Raw genomic sequence first — 21944 nt, 5'->3', positions numbered from 1 at the left:
ACCAGGATGCGCGATTTGTCAGGGCCAGTGATCATCAAAACCACTTAAATTTCCCTTAATGTTTACCCCTGATATCTCTCTCTCTCTCTCTCTCTCTCTCTCTCTCTCTCTCTCTCTCTCTCTCTCTCTCTCTCTCTCTCAGATGTCTCCAGTATGACGGTACAGCACATGGTGGTTGAACCTCAGAAGCGTGGCCGTGGCCGTCCCAGAAAGTATCCTGTCAGTCTGCCCTCCCCTGTGGTACAGCATGTGGAGGACCAACCGGTCAGTCTGCCCTCCCCTGTGGTACAGCATGTGGAGGACCAACCGGTCAGTCTGCCCTCCCCTGTGGTACAGCATGTGGAGGACCAACCGGTCAGTCTGCCCTCCCCTGTGGTACAGCATGTGGAGGACCAACCGGTCAGTCTGCCCTCCCCTGTGGTACAGCGTGTGGAGGACCAACCGGTCAGTCTGCCCTCCCCTGTGGTACAGCGTGTGGAGGACCAACCTAAGAAGCGTAAACGTGGCCGTCCTAGAAAGCTTACATGTGACGGTCCTGTGCCAGAGGAGGGGAGAGCAGGAAGAGGTGAGGAAAGCAAATATTATATAAGTAGTTTTTTATCATTCAGAAATGCAATCTTTTTTTTTTTTTTTTTTTTTTTTGAGGGGGGTATTTTTTCACATCACAGCGGAACAGGCTTCTCTCATAGTGGTGCGCCTCTCAGAGTCTGTTACATTACAAAATTAAATCTCCCCATAGCAAAATAACATTATCCAGGTCCAGAACCGTGCAATATTAATATGAAAACTAGAAAATATTGTTCCTTTGAAACAATTGTGGGCTCGCTTCAAGCCAGAAAACAATGGCTATAAAATAAAATGTGACTAGGTCTGGTACTTTGTTCCTTATGTCTGCATTGGTCATTCTTTTTGTACATTCTTGGTCATTCTTTTCTTTTTTTTTATATTATCCAAGTACATAATCTAAGCTTTAATATGATGTATCATTTGTTGAAATTGGAGCATATTTGAAGAAGTTATGGACATTTTAAACTTGTTTCACCATAAAACCCAAAGTGCTTAAAAAGCCATTTGAATGCCAGGTACATTTTGACACCTCTAGGTAGCCAGAAGTGGGTGTGACAATGGGAGGGACAATAGGTACTTGTCTACACCCCTAAATCACTCCCCCCAAGTCAAACCACCCCCACAGTTGTATAGCTGTCAACTTCAAATGTTGTACTTTTATTCCACTACAATTATTTAAAACTACTAGTTATTTAGTAGACTAGATTTAGATTATTATTGCAAAACATATACATTACCCACTTAGCAGATCTTGTACTTGTACTTTGCAAAGCTGCTATAACACATGCACCTACCCATAATGGTCCATTTGGTTCCTATCATTTAGATGGCACACATCATGTGTTGGTCTACTTGTAATCTTAATTGGACAATGGACACATTAGCCCGTGGACCCCCACTTGAAAAGATATGCCAGGGACCCTCATTGTAATGTCCAAGGCTCTATCATTGATTCTCAACCATTTACATTTCAAGGACCCCCAGTTTGTCATGCATCAGGCTCTGCAGTGTATACGGAACCAAATGGACCCATTCCATGTGTACCCATACCCATAAGGGTCCATTTGGTTCCTATCATTTAGCTGGCGACCCCCTAAAACTCCCTCAAGCACTTAGAGAACCAGTGCTCTAAATGTGTAGTCCCAGTTTTGCAATAAAAAACGGGCGCCCCCGCGATTTATTACCTTTTAGTTCGGCACGTTCTGAACTTCTGAAGGTACAGGGAAAAGTGTTGTGTATATCCAATCCATTGGTGCATTCTTAATATAAAATCCAAACTTTGCGTTTCTCCACTGGAATTATATCCATCACGTTGATTTGTTTACAGTCGGTGGTCGCAGTTGTGAGCGTCATTGTCCACACACCAGTGTGCTGCACCGTAAATAGCAGATCTCCAAGTTTACAACCGATCGAAAAATGCAACATGTTGTGGGCTTGTAGATCTGTGTTTTCCCCCCGCAGGACAGAGAAGTTTTTTTTTCTTCTTCTTTTGGTTGTAGTCTACTGCGTTATTCAGAAGCCTACTCACTTTTGAACTAATGATTTGTAATGGTAAACGCTGAGTAAGTGAGTTCAGAGTCTCTCAGCAGGTTATTTATTTAATGCTTAAAGCCAGTGAAACAATTAATAACTTTAGGACCGAAACATCGACCGATTCAAGCTGTGTGTGCTCAGTGAGGAGGAGGAGGAGGAGAGCGTTAGAATGAGCCTTGACGCTATGTCACCAATGAGCCCTTACGAGGCAGGAAAGGCTGCGCACCCTCTCGTCTGCATGTAATAAACAAAAAATATGGTTCGTTACTCAACAAAACAAAGACGGCGTAAGGGTGATGGAAGCCTACTTTACTTAGTGGGAACACTCAGAAACCCCCACCTCACGTCTAAAATACACTTTAATACACTTTTTTACCAGAGAATAAACTTTTTCACCGGAGGTTTTAGTTACTCCACACCGCCCTCTACAGATCTTGTCAATAGAAATGTCCATTGACCACATTTTGCCTTCCGGTGAAATATTCTGTTCTCTTGATAAAAAACTTAAGTGTATTTTAGACGCGATGTTGGGGACTCGTGAGTGTTCCCACTAAGTGAAGTAGGCTTTCAACTCCCCAAATCCGTCTTTGTTTTGGTGAGTAGCGAAACTGTATCTTTTATTTTCACTACAGACAAGTGAGCGTGCCGCCTGTAATGCCAGCACAAGGACTCATGATGACATAGCGTTTTCAACATGCTGCTTCGATTTTCCATGTTTTCTTTGTGCGTCCGAGAGCGACTGAGTTCACAATGTAGGCTATACATAAAAAAAATACATCCTTCCAGAATACTGTCTTCAGCAAACCGTTAACATTAGCGAGATGAAGTTAGTTACTACGTAGACCGTTTACAACCAGATAGCACGCTGTATGGGCGTGCTGAAATACGAGACAATGCATTCCTTAGACCAATCGTGCTCCCGTGAAATCGCTATGCAATTCTAAAGAGCTCCATTCTCCGCCTCCTAAAACAGCAGTAAAACTCTCCCAAAGCAAGGCAACTTTGCTACACTAATGTTGCCATTTAGCGACCTTGACAAAGATATCTTATGGAACGAAAACCCTCTTCTATATTCAAACTGTTAATATAAACAAAAAACGAAAAACAAAGACAATTTTAAATCAATCTTGTTTTCGCATTTTCTGACTTTTAAAATCGCCGACATTTGGACGTTTCCTCCAGCCTCAGTCACAAATGTCAAGATCGCAGGCAGTGCTCTCTTTGACGTTACTGACGCAATCAGACGCTGCATGCATGATTTGAGGCATTTTGTTCCAAAAATGTGTTATGCAAAAGTTGACCCGCTGGTGGTGCTATAACAGGCCAATGTGAGAAGGGTGGCATCTGTTCCTTGACCTAGTGGAAATGTGCTTTCAAGATTTCACACACATCGCAGGCTGTGTTCATGTTTTGAGGTGTTTTTGGCCACTTTATCGCTGCTTCCAGCTATATTTATTATTATTTTATATTCTTTTGTGCGCACTTCATAGGCATGTTAGACAAAGGTCCTTACATTGTGTCTAGAATGTTTCATGCAAATTGCAAAAAAATCCCAGAATAAAAACAGGTTTAAGTGTTTTACAAACTGCTCAAAATGATATAGCGCCCCCCTTTGGCCAATTGGGGTAAGACTGGTTTTAGTGATATTTGGACTAACCCTGTACAGTATTTCATCATGAAAATGGGACTTTGCATGTATGTTTTAGAGGCAGAAGAATAATTTGCATAAAACTGCAATATTCAGTGAATTATTAAAAAAATCCGATCTGACAGATCTTTCGATATTGGTCCAAAGTTCATGTAAAAAAAGTTCTGTGGACGTGACGCGAAAATTCCAGAATAAAAGCGGGTTTAAGCGTTTTACAAACTGCTCAAAATGGCGGAAAATCTAAGGGCGGAGCTTACTTAACAAAGACACAGATGTCTTCCACTTGAGTCAACGCACGCGTGTAAGCAAGTTGCATGTCTTCAAACGAAACGAGTCATGACTTATGCCCGCTTGAAGTTTGAATTTTCAAAAGCTTCGTATAGCCCAGGAGGAGATAGATTTTTACAGTTTTTCATATAATTCAAAATGGTGGGAGAAATAAAGGTCAGAGGTCAAAAGTCAGAGCCTAACAGTTGTTCGGCATGAGGAGACGCATACGTGTATACAGGTTTCATGGCTGTACCTTAACAGTTTCCATGCCACAGACGAGAATTGACGAGAATCATCGCAAAACCCGTCAGTGCCAATGACGAGAATTGACGAGAATAATAAAAAATGATTAATTATTTTATTTTATTTTTCATTTTTTTATTTTTTTTTATATTTTTAAGATGTCAAAATGACCTGAGATCAGAGAGATGCTTTTCTCTGTTTGTGTGTTGGCTCCCTTGTTTAGCTGATTGAGAAAATGTGTGTCCATTCTAGTGGATGGACACTTTTATTTATTCATTCAGCTCTATCTCTGAAACCATTTGTCTGATTGACAAAATTCTTTTTGCCACTGAATCACAACGACTGTGTCTGTTTCTGTGGGGGAAAACATCGAAAAAAAAAAAGATCTTTTTTTTTTCATTGCATAGTAAAGAAAACATACAAAATCTGTCCATTCTAGTGGATGGACACTTTTTTTTGATTCATTCAGCTCTATCTCTGGAACCATTTGTCTGATTGACAAAATTCTTTTTGCCACTGAATCACAACAACTGTGTCTGTTTCTGTGGGGGAAAAAATCAGAGCATGAGCTATACCTGTTCGAAGTTTGCACTTTCGAAGGCTTCCTACAGCGCCACCATTTGGCTGATTGCTGTAAAAAGTAATAGCACACGTCGCCACACTAAGCTGAACACATTGATTTTGTTATTTTCATTTTCTGTCTAAGTATGTAGGAGTAGAAAGGAACCGAAGTTCCCGTCTACTGTCTGTCTGTCTGTCTGTCTGTCTGTCTGTCTGTCTGTCTGTCTGTCTGACTGACTGACTGATAGATAAATATTGACAATATCTAAATATTGACAATATATATCTTTATTGTGGGCTCGCCTGTAAGGCCACAATAAAGAAATAATGACAATATCTAAAGTGTGCTCGCCTTTCAGGCGAGCCCACAATTGAACGCGAAGCCGTTATGCATACCCGTTTATTAATTGTTTTATGAGCGGCTAACTGGCTAACCGTTGACATCCCTAGTTCAATGCATTAAATGAGTTAATAACATTAATATTATACATTTTAAATCATTTTCCATGTGTGTTTGTAGAAGTAGACAAGAAGCAGCAACAGTCCTCCTCTGATGGAGAGGCTCTCCATTTCCAGAAGAGCAGAACTTCCACCGTTGAACTGCAGGAGGCGCCAAGTGATGGTAAGAGAGAGACCCAGTATTTATTATAATTATTAGTGGCCAAGCCCTGTAAGGGGCTTGTTAGTCACTACTGAGATTGGTGTTTCTATTATTCTTCCGCCACTTTTTCTATCCTCCATCGAACCAGGTAGGATGTGTAAATGACGTCAAACTTTGTTACTCAATACTCGTCTTTGGGCATCCCAAGTTGTGGAAACCCTCCAACAACCAGACGGTGGGTATATTCTAGATCACCTGAGGAAACAGCTCTTACAGACGGACAACGGTTGCCGCAGGGGCTTCCAGTAGGATCAGCAGGGTAGAGTAAACGCTGCATGGTATTTCACAAAGATGACCACAATCTGTGCTTCTCCGCACGGCCACCTCCCATTGAAAAGGAATTACTTGGACACGGCAATCGCGCTCCGTCTGAAACCCCCTTTAGTCTTGCGCTGCTGCTTGGTGTTCTAGTCTGTTATACAACGTCCGTCTGTCAAGTCACACTCGACACAAGTCTTTGACAGTGTTGAGAGGGACAGGTTATGTTATTGAGATAGTATGACATTCAAATGTGGAGAAAGGAGAGCGAAGTTTAATACGCAGACATCCCATGTGGGAGATGTTAAAATACCTGTGCCATCCCCAGTGCAGCCTGTGAGCCACGGGGTGTAGTCGGACCCATGACCTAAATTTGCGTGACAACCGCGTCTTCTAGTCTGTTACATAACTTCTATCTGTTAAGTCACACTCGGCTGAAATCCTATATGTTATCTTTGGAGTGTTTTCCAAAGTTAGAAACGCTGTATGATTTTCTTTTTCTCAAGTTCAAATATTCAGTGTTTTACTCTCATTTCATCTTTTGTCTAGACTTCCTGCTCCACCCTGTGTGCAACGAGGATGTGCCAATTGAACAGCATGAGAGGAATCCTAATCGTATCCAGGAGGAACCAGAGCCTCCACAGATTCAAGAGGAGCTACAGGAGCTAATTCATAGTCCAGAGGAGGCTGCTGGGTCAACGTTGACATTACTAGCAGTGGAACATGAAGATGAAGAAAACCGAGAGACAGAGCCTCTTGCCAGCACCTCAACTGAACACATGAAAACACAAGCGGATGTAGAGGACTGTGGAACATCACAACCAGCTGGTGATGACCAGCTCCTCTCTTCAGGATGTTCTGTATCTGAGACGGAAGACAGTGATGAGCGGCAGCCTGGTGAAGAATCTGACACAGAAGACGGTGATGAATGTGAGACCAGGGACAATCAGCCATCTTTAAACACACTGAAATCACACAAGACACAAAATGTGAAAGGACAAGGACTGTCTTTGAGCAACATGCTGTCCCAGGACCTGAAATCTTCAAAACAAACAACATCTGTGAGCAGTCACAAAGGGAACAAAGGCTTTAGTTGTACAGTGTGTGGCAGAGGTCAACTGATGAATCTATCACGACACATGAGGATACACACTGGGGAAAAGTCTTTCACTTGTACAGTTTGTGACAAAGGCTTTGCTCGAGCAGATAAGCTGAAGTCACACATGATGACTCATACAGGAGAAAAGCCCTTTACTTGTACAGTTTGTGCCAAAGGCTTTGCTCGAAAAGATAAGCTGAAGAAACACATGAGATCTCATTCAGGAGAAAAGCCCTTTACTTGCCCTTTAATTAAAGGTAGAAATGTGCCATTTTAATGCATTTAAATTGTGACATTAGCTCAAGTGCATGCTCACAACGTTTCACATTTTAAGCATCAAATCGGCAATTTACTATACACACATGACAGTGACAAGTCCTGAATACTAAACTAGAGGTATTACACAATCTGACTGTGTCGACATGACCAAATGAAATCAACAAAACATGACCAGATTAAATCAACAATTAATGTCCCCCCCCCCCCACACACACACATTTATTAAAAAGCACTCATTAACTGCGATATGATGACTTTGACAAGGTATTCCCCATGATCCACATCACCACTGATGACTTTGACAAGTTATTTATTTTATTTCATCTAATTAATAATAACTAGAAGTTTGCGGCCCTTCTTGCCGCTCACATCTATAATATTGGCTACATCTGCGACACAGATTATTGTATAGTGTATTATACTAGTAAGACACCCGAGGGTGGAATGCGACCTCAGGGTGACATGCGACCTCACCCTAAAGGGCGAGGTCACGCCAATTCTTGACCATCTGGCCAACCACAGCGTTTATCTGACGATTCTAGTTAGTGTGGTTGCCAGGGCAACCACATTATTACTCTGGGGAAATTTGCAGTTTTTACAACTCTTAGTCTCATTGACTTGAATGGGAAACTCCATATATAGTGAGTAACTTTTAGGTATCTGACATTTCCCATTGACTTTGAATGGGAAACACCATATATAGTAAGGTAACTTTTAGGTAGCTGACCTTCCCCATTGACTTTGAATGGGAAACACCATATATAGTGATGTAAGAGTCTGTGATGTAAGAGTTACTTTTTAGGCAACCACACTCGCAATTTCCCAAATTGCAATTTCTCTAGTTAGTGTGGTTGCCAGGGCAACCACATTATTACTCTGGGGAATTTTGCAGTTTTTACAACTCTTAGTCTCATTGACTTGAATGGGAAACTCCATATATAGTGAGTAACTTTTAGGTATCTGACATTTCCCATTGACTTTGAATGGGAAACACCATATATAGTAAGGTAACTTTTAGGTAGCTGACCTTCCCCATTGACTTTGAATGGGAAACACCATATATAGTGATGTAAGAGTCTGTGATGTAAGAGTTACTTTTTAGGCAACCACACTCGCAATTTCCCAAATTGCAATTTCTCTAGTTGTTATCATTCTGGGGGGAGTTTGTTCATGTTTTTGTGAGGGTATCAACCCTAGGAGACACGGGGAGAACACGCAAACTCCACACAGAAAGGCCCTATCGCCAACCCCACCTAGGGTGTTAGCGATAGGGCCTATCGCTAACATGTGGTACAGAATTACTCATATATGGGCATAAAAAGTATGTCATGTGACATCACTTCCTGTACAGACAGTCAGACAGACAGCCATTGACTCCGGCCTAACAATGGCTACTGTCTATGACGGTAGTCCCATATGACATGATGGACTGGACTATCTCCATATATAGTGTTCTCCACATCTCCATGTTAGGACTCATATATGGGCATAAAAAGTATGTCATGTGACATCACTTCCTGTACAGACAGTCAGCCATTGACTCCGGATTAACAATGGCTACTGTCTATGACGGTAGTCCCATATGACATATTGGACTAGACTATCTCCATATATAGTGTTATCCACATCTCCATGTTTAGACAGCCAATGACTCCGGCCTAACAATGGCTACTTTCTATGACGGTAGTCCCATATGACATGATGGACTGGACTATCTCCATATATAGTGTTATCCACATTTCGTGTAGCCGCCCTGTACAGGAAGTGATGTCACAACTCGCTGACATCACAGAGGATACGGACGGTCACGAGGATACGGAAGGTCACTCAAGCGACACCGTTCTTCAGAGTATATGCGACCTTCGGTCGCAATAAAATCAAATGAGTGATTTTCATGGGGAATGATACGTGACATTGTCCTGGGCCAGTGGTTACAGTGGTGGGGGCCATGGTGGCAATATCGGTAATTTGCTAAACTTGACAGGACAGTACAGTTCACTGATACAATTTCTACTGAAAGGATTTTTAAACCACAGAAAGCTCAATGGCTTGTTTGCATTGGGGTCACTTTTGTAGGCCTACTCAATTCATAAAAAGAAAAAAGGAAAAAAAAAGAAAAGACGTTAGTATCGAGGATGAACCAGGATGCGTGATTTGTCAGGGCCAGTGATCATCAAAACCACTTAAATTTCCCTTAATGTTTACCCCTGAGACCCTCTCTCTCTCTCTCTCTCTCTCTCTCTCTCTCTCAGATGTCTCCAGTATGACGGTACAGCGCATGGTGGTTGAACCTCAGAAGCGTGGCCGTGGCCGTCCCAGAAAGTATCCTGTCAGTCTGCCCTCCCCTGTGGTACAGCATGTGGAGGACCAACCGGTCAGTCTGCCCTCCCCTGTGGTACAGCATGTGGAGGACCAACCGGTCAGTCTGCCCTCCTCTGTGGTACAGTGTGTGGAGGACCAACCGGTCAGTCTGCCCTCCCCTGTGGTACAGCATGTGGAGGACCAACCGGTCAGTCTGCCCTCCCCTGTGGTACAGCGTGTGGAGGACCAACCGGTCAGTCTGCCCTCCCCTGTGGTACAGCATGTGGAGGACCAACCGGTCAGTCTGCCCTCCCCTGTGGTACAGTGTGTGGAGGACCAACCTAAGAAGCGTAAACGTGGCCGTCCTAGAAAGCTTACATGTGACGGTCCTGTGCCAGAGGAGGGGAGAGCAGGAAGAGGTGAGGAAAGCAAAATGAACCATGCTATATTATAATGAAAATGATGCACCCCTAAACTTCTCCGCGCGGCCAAAATAACCGCCCGCCTCCCATTGAAAAGGACGCACTCCGTCTGAAACCCCCTTTAGTCTTGCGCTGCTGCTTGGTGTTCTAGTCTGTTAATGTCCGTCTGTCAAGTCACACTCGACTCAAATCTTTGACAATGTTGAGAGGAAGGTTGTGTTATTGAGATAGTATGACATTCAAATGTGGAGAGAGAAAGGTGAGCGAGGATTAAAGGTAAGCGAGGATTAACCAGGGGCATAGTTCTGCCGATAAAATGACTCTAATACGGAAGTAAAACTTCCTATGATTGGCCGCTAGTTGCGCTGTTTTCCCCCCCGCCGGTCGCAACAAGAATTGTTCTCCATTGGATCCTATTCATTTTCCCCTTTCGTGTTCTAACCTTAATTAACATTTTCATGAACACTTTATGGTTCCTATCGCTAGTTAAAAATTGCCTTTCAATCACCATCATATGCGTTTTGTCGAAATTTGTCCAACTTATTTTAAAATAAATGTTAAAGTTGCGGGGGGGCGTGGCCGACTTCTGATGGAACTGATATGCGGCCAGCCTGCATGGCTGCATGCACACCACGACTATAGTTGCCCAGAGCAGATAACAACTCGTCGTAATGCGACGCACTGTTAGCTTGTAGATCAGTTTTCTTTCTACAACGGCGTATAAACATTACAATATAAAACTATTATACAAACCCAGGTTACACTGTACAATATAGGCAGACGCTCTTAATCCAGAGCTATTAAAATGAGCGAGGACATAAATAAACACACATATAGGCTATTCTCTATAATTATATAAATGTTAAAACATCGTTTTTGTTAATACGCCTATAATTTATTTAGTCTTATAGGCATATCAGCCACAAATACACGACTTGGTATTTATTTATTATGAAGGCTACCTGCCCGATTGTGTAACAACTTATGAGAGCCTATAAGGCCACCAAAACAATTCGTCTTTATTATTTTTTTCTCGTCATGATTTGTGCAAGTATGGCATGGCACATCGACTCCAGCCTACAGATTATCAGTGGCCACTCACAGCCAAAATAGCCTATGTTCTAAGCCAATGGAAGCCTATATTATTTTATAAACTCGTCTTTAACATTGGCATATGGCATTCTTGATAATTTGTCATGTATGCCTACCACAGACTTACTTTACATTAGGCCTACTTCAGACCATTTATATCAAATATTTCATGTAACATTTTGGAAACTGAAAACAGCACTTTTTACATTTGTTGCATGTCCTGCTATCCTGTATCCCTTGGCATACCTCATACCTGTTGTTGGAGCCAGGAGTATGGGAGATCTTGGTCGGGAGCTCTTTTGGAATTTGAAGTTGGTCATAGCAGGCTTCGGCGACGTGATGTTATGGCAATTATCTGGCTTTTTGTAGGTTTAGAACGGCTATTATAATAATGTATTTCCCCCAAGTAACCACTCGTATATGAAGTGGTATAGCCTATAATAGAAAATAAAACTAAACAAAGGAAACACTCAACATTTAGCCTCGCCAAACTGTATTAATTATAACATTTGAAAACAACACTGAGGCTACAGCATAATTGTCAATAGAACAGTCTGCACGTCAAACAAAGTTAGCACTTACATTCACACATACAAATGTCACACAAATTAGCATAGGAACGCACACAAATAGGCATAGGTTGATCATAGCAGTATAAAGATATTTACAAGAGACTTGTGAAATTAATAAAAGATTAATAAAGAGCAAGCTACATCAAAGAAAGGGAACAAAGAATATATACACAAAGTGTCAAAGACTGTCAATGCAAACAGCCAACTTGAACAAAAAAAGCAATCTTTAAGCACAACTATCAAATCAATGCAGTGGGAAAACAAAGGTGTCCATAACAGTCAATGCTAGTCAGTGCTACAAGTATTTCACCGCCATGTCAAACAAGCAAAATACTCAATAATAACACAACATAATGGGGCAGAGCAAAACAAAAAAAGGGTCCAATGGTCGAGTGAAAGAAAAACGAACTAAAAAAACAAAACAAGAGAGGGTGCTGTATGGAGATACAAGGTTTCTGGCCGAGAGCAACAATATTATCATTCATTGTAATCCAACATGACAGCGACAAGTTCTGAATACTTAAAGAGGTGGTGCCATAGGTTTGTACTTTTTCTGGTTTTCATGTGTCTAGGAGGTTGATAGTACTTCATTAGACCCCCTGGTGTGGTTATTATGAGCAATTATGTATTCTCTTTGTATTTGGCTTTTTAGCTGGATGCTGCCACCGTGTGGGTCAAAAGTGCTGGTCTAAAAACACAGATACTTATTACATCATAGAATCAACCCCTCCCCTAATTACCATTCACCCAACACACGTGAATGTGGCTAACTTCAGCTGGGTCACCACCTACCATGACAACCACGCATACCAATGAACTGGTGGGTGTGGCCACATAAAAACATAATTTTAACTCTTTCTGTACAATGTTTTGGAAAAAAAATCTTCCTCCTAGATAATCATGTTTTATAGGGGAAAAAAATCATGGCACCCCATCTTTAAGCAGAGGTATTATACAATTTGACTTTGTCAACATGACCAAATTGAATAAACACAAGTTCCTCATCATACCCTGTGCTGTACCCCCCCCCCCCCCCCCCCCCCAAAAAGAAGAAAAAAAAAAAAAGAACACACACACACACACACACACACACACACACACACACAAACACACACACACACACACACACACACACCCCTTGACTGCCATTGTTTTTCGATTTATATTCCCTGCCTATTCCATGCTTTCAGAGATTTTTGCTAAGTTTTGAATAGCCATAGATATTTATTCACGTCACAGTGGAACAGGCTTATCTCATAATGTATATATTTCCCCATAGCAACATAACATTATCCAGGTCCAGAACAATGCGATATATAGAAAATAATGTTCTTTTTCTTCTTTTTTTACGAGCGGCTGACATTAATTAATAATATACATTTTAAACAATTTGTGTTTCTAGAAGCAGACAAGAAGCAGCAACAGTCCTCCTCTGATGGAGATGCTGTTAAAAAGAAGAGCAGAACCTCCACCGTTGAACTGCAGGGGGCGCCAAGTGACGGTAAGAGAGAGAACAAATGTTTATTATCATTATTAATGTTGTTGCTGATGAGATTGTCAGGATTCACTTTAAAGATGGTGTAAGACATATTTCTTTAACTTTATATTCGTATATAGTAATCATTAGTATATAGATTTTGTCTGCTGTCCCTTTTTTGGGAAAGTAATTCACTAGTTTGCAAATCCCGCCCCATTCTGCCCTGTTACTAGGCGGGCAGATTGTTTTTATAGTGGCAGTGAATGGGATTTTTTATTTTTTCATAGCCTCATTACAGCTATATAAAGTACCAAAGGAAAAACATCTAGGTGATATTAATAAAAAGGGAAGAAAAAGGTACAGTAATTACATAGCAAAACAGTAATCTTCCCCCGAAAATATATGTTTTAATTAGTTTAATCCTCTGGATCAGAGAGAGAATAGAAATCGCGCATTGCATCTTGGGTAGGAAGAGGAGAACTATAATCTGTTCTCCTCCAACATCTCCTCACATAATAGGCTGGCTTTTCGTAATTCTGCCCATTTAAAATATATGTACCCAAACGTAACAAGTTAGACCATTGATAAGGTCCATGTGAACTAGTCTGTTGAAGCTTATTCATTACAATGATCGCAAACGCTATGGTCGCGAGCGGCCTGGCCGTGCTCCGCAGTGCGGACAGCCGGTGAAAGACGGCTCCCACTTTCTCCGACTGCAGAACTCCACCCCCGCTTGCAAAAAGTGAATGTATTTTTCTGGTTGGCCAGTCAGGGAGTCTCATGGACCAATCAGAAGGCTGACAAACGGTGAATTAAAGGCAGAAATGTGACATTTTAACTACGTGTGTGCACGAATATCCAGATATTCGAATAAACGGGGCTTCCCCCACTATTGGTTTGTAAATAAAACATGGTTATTCTATTAAATATATTTTTTAATTATTGAGATTTTAACTTTATTAAACATTTTTGACGGAGCGTGACTGAGGGGCAGTCATTTTGCATGCCTCAGCTTTACACCAGAGCTGAAATGAAGATGTTTTTTCTCTCAAAAATGTGATAAAGCCACACCAGCATCTCCTAATATCAGGCTACATTTCACTTAAATGCCAGAGCTTAACTCTGCATGTAAATATGACAAATTTGAATTAAAGAGAAACCGAATATATTGTGTTGGTCCTCCCGGAATTAGCCTAAAATGGCTAAATAATTTAGTCAATGTGTAACTTACCCACTCTTTGTAGCCAAAATACAGAAATATCAGTGTTCCATTACTCAGCGATGCAAATCTGTGTATTTATCCCGTTCATTTTAGTGCCACGTATGTTCCAAACAAACAATTATTAACCATGTTTATGTTGTTATGATGATTTTATGTAATACTAGCATTAAACACTGTTTTCTTCGGTGGTGTGGAAAAATTATCTTTTCCTGCCTGCAGGCGTCTGTGAGTGGCTTCGACTTGTGACGTATGTGTTTGACTTCTGCAAACGGAAGGTCATTGAGTTAACTTAGCATTGAGTTAGAACAGGGTACATCGTAAACTATCTAGTTTTAAATTGACAGCCATGAAAAATCCATCAGAAGGACACATGGAATGCAATCGTTCACTCGCCGTCGGAAGGTCGACTTATTATCAAGCTGAGACTATTCTGAATGACTGGCTATTAGTGGCTAACGCTAGCCGTAGGCTAACGCTACATCGTATACACATCTGGAATAAAACACGACCCAACTCTGCTCTTTACTAATCTACAAGCTCACAATGCGAGCCGGTTAAGTCTGTAGATTGTGGTTTATTATCAGAGTCAGATTATCCATTTATCTTCTTCACCTAGTCCTAGTTACACAAGCACAGACAGGAGATCTGTTTTCTATTTCTCCAAGTTACACTTAGCATAGCTTACAGTCAGCTATTGTCACACGCAGTTACTGTGTGAATTACTTTGAAACTGACCATTAACACCTGAAGACTATTGACAAACGTGGGCTATGACAGCAGAACAAACGTTTACATTTGGGCATTATGAGAAAGAGATAGAATAGTAGTTTTAATACCGAGGACAGAACGCCTTCAACAATAAAGTCCTCATTTGTCTTATAATGGAATTCAGTAATCAATTTAAGTAATACAATTATTTTTGACAGGCTAAATACATGCATTTTGGGGTACAGAGACTGATCTTTCATTAGGTTTGAACAGTCTTGCTTTGGCAATGTAAACGTTTGTTTTCTCATGCCAATAAAGCTTCTTTGATTTGAATTGTTGCTCACGACTCCCCATGTGGCGGAGTCAGGTCATTGCAGGTTATAATTACATCTTAAAAGCTGATTATTATATCTCAGAAATAGTATTTCTGCTTGGCATCATTCTATAAGCCATATCTTCAAAACCACAACCAATATATCATTTTGTAGCTTTCAAATTAAATAAAAAAATGAAAATGAGTCACATTTATATTTTAAACCCATGTTACTGTCATATCTTAACTCATCTAGTGCCAATCCCGAGAATACTCGTGAAATCTACTCGAGTACCCGGAGTGCCAATCCCGAGTATACTCGTGAAAAGTAATATATTACTGTAACGGCGATTACAGTACCTGGTACAATGGCGGAAGGCCCGAGCCGAAAATCGCCGCTGATTTCTCTTCATCACGGCTCCACGAGCACAAAATAGTAATCCCATAACATTGAAGTGGACGGGGGATCTCATCTTTAATGTCCATTATCTCAAAACTACACTTTAGAAGCGAAGATGGAGGCAGATGCTCGTTTATATAACACATGTATAAAAGCTCCGATCCGGCCACCATTACACAACGTAAACACGGATCGGTTCCGGCGCAGGATGCGATGACGTCAGACCGAAGTGTTACTGCTATGGACTTCTGGCCCCCAGAAGTCCATACCATAAGATAGTGGCCGTTAATGGAAGAAGTGACAGGCACTCTGGACTTTGTAATCCGTTAAAGTCAGAGGCTTTAAATGGGTTTTAATAAAATGTTGCTTTTAACAAGTAAAATAAGCAAATTACCCGTATAATTCCGAATATACCACGACTCTGATTATAATACGACCCCTATTTTTCAAATATCATTTTGGGAAGAAAAAAAATGTAAGACAAAATAAAGTTAAAACTTTTTATTATAAAATTATCATCGAAAAACAAAATTATTTAGGTTGGGGGGAGTTAATCCATACTTTCTTAACGGCTAGTGCCGAAGTCGCATGTAAATATTGGAGGTCTGTGGCATGAAAACGTTTGTGGCCGAGAAATGAGCGTTGCAGGGCGGATACATATCTGACTGTCTGGCCCTCGCGGCTGCACGCTGGAGGTCCAGTGACTGGCAGTGAGCAGCAGCGCAGCGAGCTCCGTCGAAAACATTCAATCTACAAGCTCACATTATAGACATGCCGCCTCTCATTCTGCATGAATCACAGTCACAATTCTTTCGCGGAGCTTGCAGGTCGGCTATAAATCAACACGGAACATTAGCAAAGTTGTGTTTACTTTAAGCTCTTCTTTCCTCTTGAAAACGGTCAGCGACTAACGAGCTGTGTGTGTGTGTGTGTGTGTGTGTGTGTGTGTGTGTGTGTGTGTGTGTGTGTGTCGCGCGCGCCTCCACTCTACAGCCAGAGTGAGTGAGAACCAGCTGACATGTATCCGCTATGCGACGCTTTAATCACGGCCACAAGCATTTGGAAGGCGGCGTGTCTCCCTCCCAAATTACCGCTGTTTCCTTGGCTTCATAGCCGAGGAAATGAACTTGAAGCCGGGGTGAATGAATGAGAAGACACCGCTTAGTACCGAAATTAAGTTGGGAGGTCACAACAGGCAGCACCGTGGAGCCGAGTTTAGTCGGTTGACGCCCCCCCGAACCAGGACGACGACCCATATTTGGGTTTGGACAGTGCCGAACCGAAATTAGTTAGGCCCCTTATAACGGTGTGAATCGACCCTTAGAGCCACTTCGTTCAAGACGGTCGCATTGTTGTTGTTCCTCCATTTTACATCACAGCTGACTGAGTACATGCGTCCACGTGTGTTTATGCCCATATATGGAGATCTCTGTCTGTAGGACCCGTATTGACCATCTGTTTGCCTGTGTCCATTTATGCTCATATATGGAGATATCTGTATATGCCCATTGACTCATGTGGCATACGTGATGTCAGAGCCTTTTATGAGTTTATGCTCATATATGGAGATATCTGTATATGCCCATTGACTCATGTGGCATACGTGATGTCAGAGCCTTTTATGAAGTGATGTCACAATGAGTCAGCGCTTGCGCCGATTTCCTCCGGAACAGCCTCATGTCAACAATCAGCTCCGCATAAGGAGATTCCGAACGTTTTGCGCTGGTTTCGGAAAACCTCGGGTCGGGTCGAGGCCCGGCACTACACTCCGCGACGGGGAACGTGCGTGCCGAATCTGAAGCCGGTGGGACGAACGGTTCTCGAGATACGCGGATTACATATAGACATACACGCAGACAGACAGAGATTTGTCGCATTTATAGATAGATTATTATTATTATTATTATTACAATTATAGTTTTTTAGTTTTTCATTCATGCATGAAGACGGGTAAACTATGGGCTTTTATTTATACATTTGTGTTGTATAGTGTTAGAACCTGTCTAAAACGAGGAGGATGGCAGGTTTTGATGGAAACAATGTATGGTGGGAAATTGAAAGTCTAAAGTTCAAACATTCCTTTAATTCTTCTTGCCTAGACTTCCCTGCTGCGCATAACGAGGTGGTTTCCTCTGGACATCAGGAGAGGAGCCCCAGCTTGGTCCAGGAGGATCCAGAACCTCCACGGATTGAAGATGGACAGCAAGAGCTACTTGAAAGACCAGAGGAGAATGATGAGTCACCATTGGCATTACTAGCAGTGAAACGTAAAGATGATGATGAAAACAGAGACAAAGAGCCTATAGCCAGCACCTCAACTGAAAACATGAAAACACAAGCCGATTTAGAGGACTGTGAAAAATCACAAACAGCTAGTGAAGACCAGCTCCTCTCTTCAGAATGTTCTGACGTTGACACTAAAGACAGTGATGAGTGGCAGCCTGATGAAGAATCTGACACAGAAGACAGTGAAGAATGTGAGACCAGGGACAATCAGCGATCTTCAAACACCCTGAAATCACATACGACACAACATCTTAAAGGACAAAGACTAGATTTGAGCAATAAGCTGTCCCAGGACCAAAAATCATCTAAAACTCTCTCCACGAAAAGTCACATGGAAAATAAAAGCTTTATTTGTGCAGAATGTGGCAAAATATTTAATCAAAAGAGACAATTGAAGAAGCATACACAGATTCATACAGGCGAAAAGCCCTTTATTTGTACAGTGTGTGGCAAACGCTGTAATTTTAAGGCTAATCTTAATGTACACATGAGGATTCATACAGGATTTAAACCTTTAATGTGTGCTGTGTGTGGCAAAGGTTGTGTTCATAGTGGTGCACTTAAATCACACATGAGGAGTCACACAGGGGAAAAACCCTTTAATTGTAAAGTATGTGGCAAAAGCTTTTCTCACCTAAATTGTGTACAACGACACATGAGGACACATACAGGGGAAAAACCCTTTACTTGTATAGTATGCGGTAAAGGCTGTAGCGAATCTGGTAGTTTAAAAATACACATGAGGACTCATACAGGGGAAAAGCCATGTAGTTGTTCAGTTTGTGGCAAAAGCTTTGGGACAAGTAGTACACTCAATAACCATATGAGAACTCACACTGGGGAAAAGCCTTTTACTTGTACTGTCTGCAAGAAAGACTTTGTTCAAAAGAGCCATCTACATAGACACATGAGGAATATTCATACGAGGGGTAAAAACTAATTAGTTACAGGTTGTGGCAAATGCTTGGTTAAAATTGTACATCTGAAGATATAAGGATTCACAACCATTAAGGAAATGGATCACATAATCAGACAATGTTAACTTGACTTAATGAAATAAAATCAATTAGATTATCTGCTGTGTTTCACTGTTGTGTATGGAAACTGTAACAATGTTCCCTGTAGTGATACTACAATCTGAATATTAATATGAATCATTCTGTAGTTATTAATTATTAATACTTTCGCGATATTATATAATATTATATTGCCTAATGCTCACATCAATGAAAATGTGTGGGATTTTTGGACAGACTATGCATTAGACATCCCATGTTGTACAATACTGTGAACATGTGGATATAAAATACAAATACAGTCATCGGAGAAAATCGCCATTTTGAATCCAAATAGGTCATTTGAGTGAGTCATGCAAATCCGATGAGAACATATGGGGGTGGATGTTTGTCCTGTCGTCTGTCATCTGGTTTACAATAAAAAGAAAAAAGATGTCGTGGATGAACTTATGAAATAACCTTTGTTGACCAATGATGGTAGGTTAAAACCAGCCAGTGTCTTATTTTGATGTCCCGCTTTAGGAAGTAGGCTACTTAGCTGTGCTGAGGTAGAAAGTCTGAGGTTAGCTGTGCTGGGAGCTCTATGGCTGGCATCACAATTCATGAGGATGACGTGGTTTGTATTAGGATGTTTGACAAATGAATCATGGATAATGTTTGTGCCAAGCACCGCTACACTTTTTAACACAATGCCTTTTGTTCCTTAAAGGTGATACACCATGCATTTAAAAAGTATTTATGTCATATTGTTTATGTCCCAAAAACGTTTTTCAAAAGGTTTGAGGCTAAATTACCACTCCTGAATAGAGAGCCTCTCTCATTTTTGAATGGCTCTCAGAGCATTTCAGCTGCAGTACCACCTTTGGCCTGAACTGCGCCTGAGATTTAGGCCTACTGACCAGCCGTGCGTGAATCAAAACAGCATCCCGGTTTCAACAATGGAACAAAGGGGGAGCGCTTGTTTTCGGTGGAGATGACGGAGGCACGCCGGTGTTATATTATAAACACAATCTGTGTGGAGACACTCGGCTTTGCCGCGTATCTCACCACGCCTCTCAGCCGTTATAAAATACCAGGTAACCACATGCCTCTTGTGGCTTATTGCTTCAGTATAAAAGTTATTTTCAATCTGTCCTGATAATAGCAACAGACATTCTCTCACATTTTCCTCGTGGATGAAAATATTGGTCAACAACTTTTTCAGATAACCCCACATTTACTTTTTAAGTAGAATTGCTGAATTACCGTCAACACAGGGACATCACAGGCTTCCATCCATCCATCCATCGTAAACCACTTATCCGAAATCGGGTTGTGGGGGCAACAGCTCCAACTGAGATTTCCAGAGTTCCTTATCCCGAGCACCCTCCTCCACTCCCTCCACTATACCAAGGCATTCCCAAGCCAGTTTGGATAATACTGTATGGAGATTTCTGATGTCATCAATCCCGGGCCCTAACTGGCCCAAGAGCCTGCTTTACTCTGATTTACACCCTACCTTCCCTGAAAATGTTACCATTAAGTCCATTTATTTGAGCAGCTCCCGTCCTATACGGAGAACTTCTGAGGGGTTGAGCCCGTAGTTAGACCTGGCTGACACGCTGATGTTGTGTTTGGTCCAATACCAAACATTTGCTGGTTGTCAATGTTCTAATGATACGATGTAGTCAGCCCTTGATAAAAACATTTATATTTATTACTTCACCGTGCATAGTACAGCCACTTTCCAGGTTCCACAGACATATCAGAGATGAATTAATAAAACAACAATTCGCGCCATATCATTTGAACCAGCGTAACCTGCGGTCAATCCTCCTACCGGTGCCTGTTACACCCGCTGGGCTTATGTATTTAGTTATATTATTACTAGTAGTCCTATGAGTACTCAGAGTCTGACATGTGTTTCCTTTTGCCTCTAGATCAGTCGGTGGAGGTTGCCATGGAACCGGGGGCGTGGAGATCCGGCCAGGGAGGGGCAGCTGCCTGGGTGGTGATCCACCCATGGATCATGGCAACGCCCACCGACACTGATTACCTGATTGAGAGCAGCAGTATAAAAACTTCAGTGTTGGCTTGGCCTCTGGAAAGGAAGCAGCATGGTGCTACTGCACTCTCCCCGCCGACTCTTTTGTATTACGTTTAGTTAATCCCCTTTGGAAAGGGATCAGTTTGCTTTGGTTTGAGTTATGCTTCTGTTCTCTGGTAATGGCCTATTTTGTTGTGCGGTAATTTTTGTTGTGCCTTTGTGTCCAAACCCTCACCATGTAATGATATAATAATGATATTGACCATCTGATGTCATTAATATTTATTATTATAAATCTTGTGAAACATCTTGAGAACTGTTAGGCAATGGCAGGACCATTATGCTTTTAATATGGCTGTAAATAAACATTGTAGTCTTTTGATAAACTGGTGTCCTGCCCACTCTTTTGTTACGGGCTATGCCCCTAGACCACATTCGTAACAGTGCCCATGAACTTGACCCTTTTATAGATGACATCGCCCCCTCATGGTCACATAAATTATCAGGTAAATTTGACCCCTTTTGGCTCTTTCACCATATATGTATATGGATATATATTAATATGTCCACATACAGTATGGGCATTCCAAGATGATGCCCTGTTAGGGCATCATATGCCCATATAATTATGGAGATCCCCAGGCATCAAACCAGGCCCTAACTCGCCATGGCCCTGCTTGGCTTTACTAATTAACATATGTTTTATGCCCATATCATGGAGATACCTGTCCCAATGTCATCAATATTAATATCTGGGAATGCCCATATTTGGTAATGCCCATGGGCATGTTTTGACAACATTGTTGACTATCATACAGGGGTCTCCATATATGGGTAACTGGTCCGATATACATCACTGGCTAGATGGCTAAGAATTGATGTGACCTGAGGCGTCTTACATGACATCACTCAAAAGGTTGCGCAACGTTGCACACACATCAAAAGTGGCGAAAATGTACCGGTACACAATTTGACATTCACAAAAAAGGG

At 41.6% G+C, this 21944-nt stretch overlaps 1 protein-coding gene across 1 annotated transcript; it reads left to right on the top strand.

The window, feature by feature from the left end:
* Positions 1 to 292: 292 nt before the first annotated feature.
* On the top strand, positions 293 to 21071 carry LOC308293688 (uncharacterized protein; the record flags this gene model as incomplete). Its single annotated transcript, XM_080736283.1, has 8 exons — positions 293 to 309; positions 360 to 565; positions 5343 to 5444; positions 6291 to 7097; positions 9372 to 9839; positions 12909 to 13007; positions 17726 to 18238; positions 20848 to 21071. The coding sequence occupies 8 exons, from the start codon at positions 293 to 295 to the stop codon at positions 21069 to 21071; spliced, it is 2436 nt and encodes an 811-aa protein (XP_080592409.1).
* Between the last annotated feature and the right edge of the window lie 873 nt (positions 21072 to 21944).

The sequence above is a fragment of the Nannobrachium achirus genome, assembly GCF_963921795.1.
Source record: "Nannobrachium achirus genome assembly, chromosome: 11".
Classification (NCBI taxonomy): domain Eukaryota; kingdom Metazoa; phylum Chordata; class Actinopteri; order Myctophiformes; family Myctophidae; genus Nannobrachium; species Nannobrachium achirus.
Note: the sequence above shows the minus strand (reverse complement) of the source record. Positions and strands in the feature narration are given on the sequence as shown.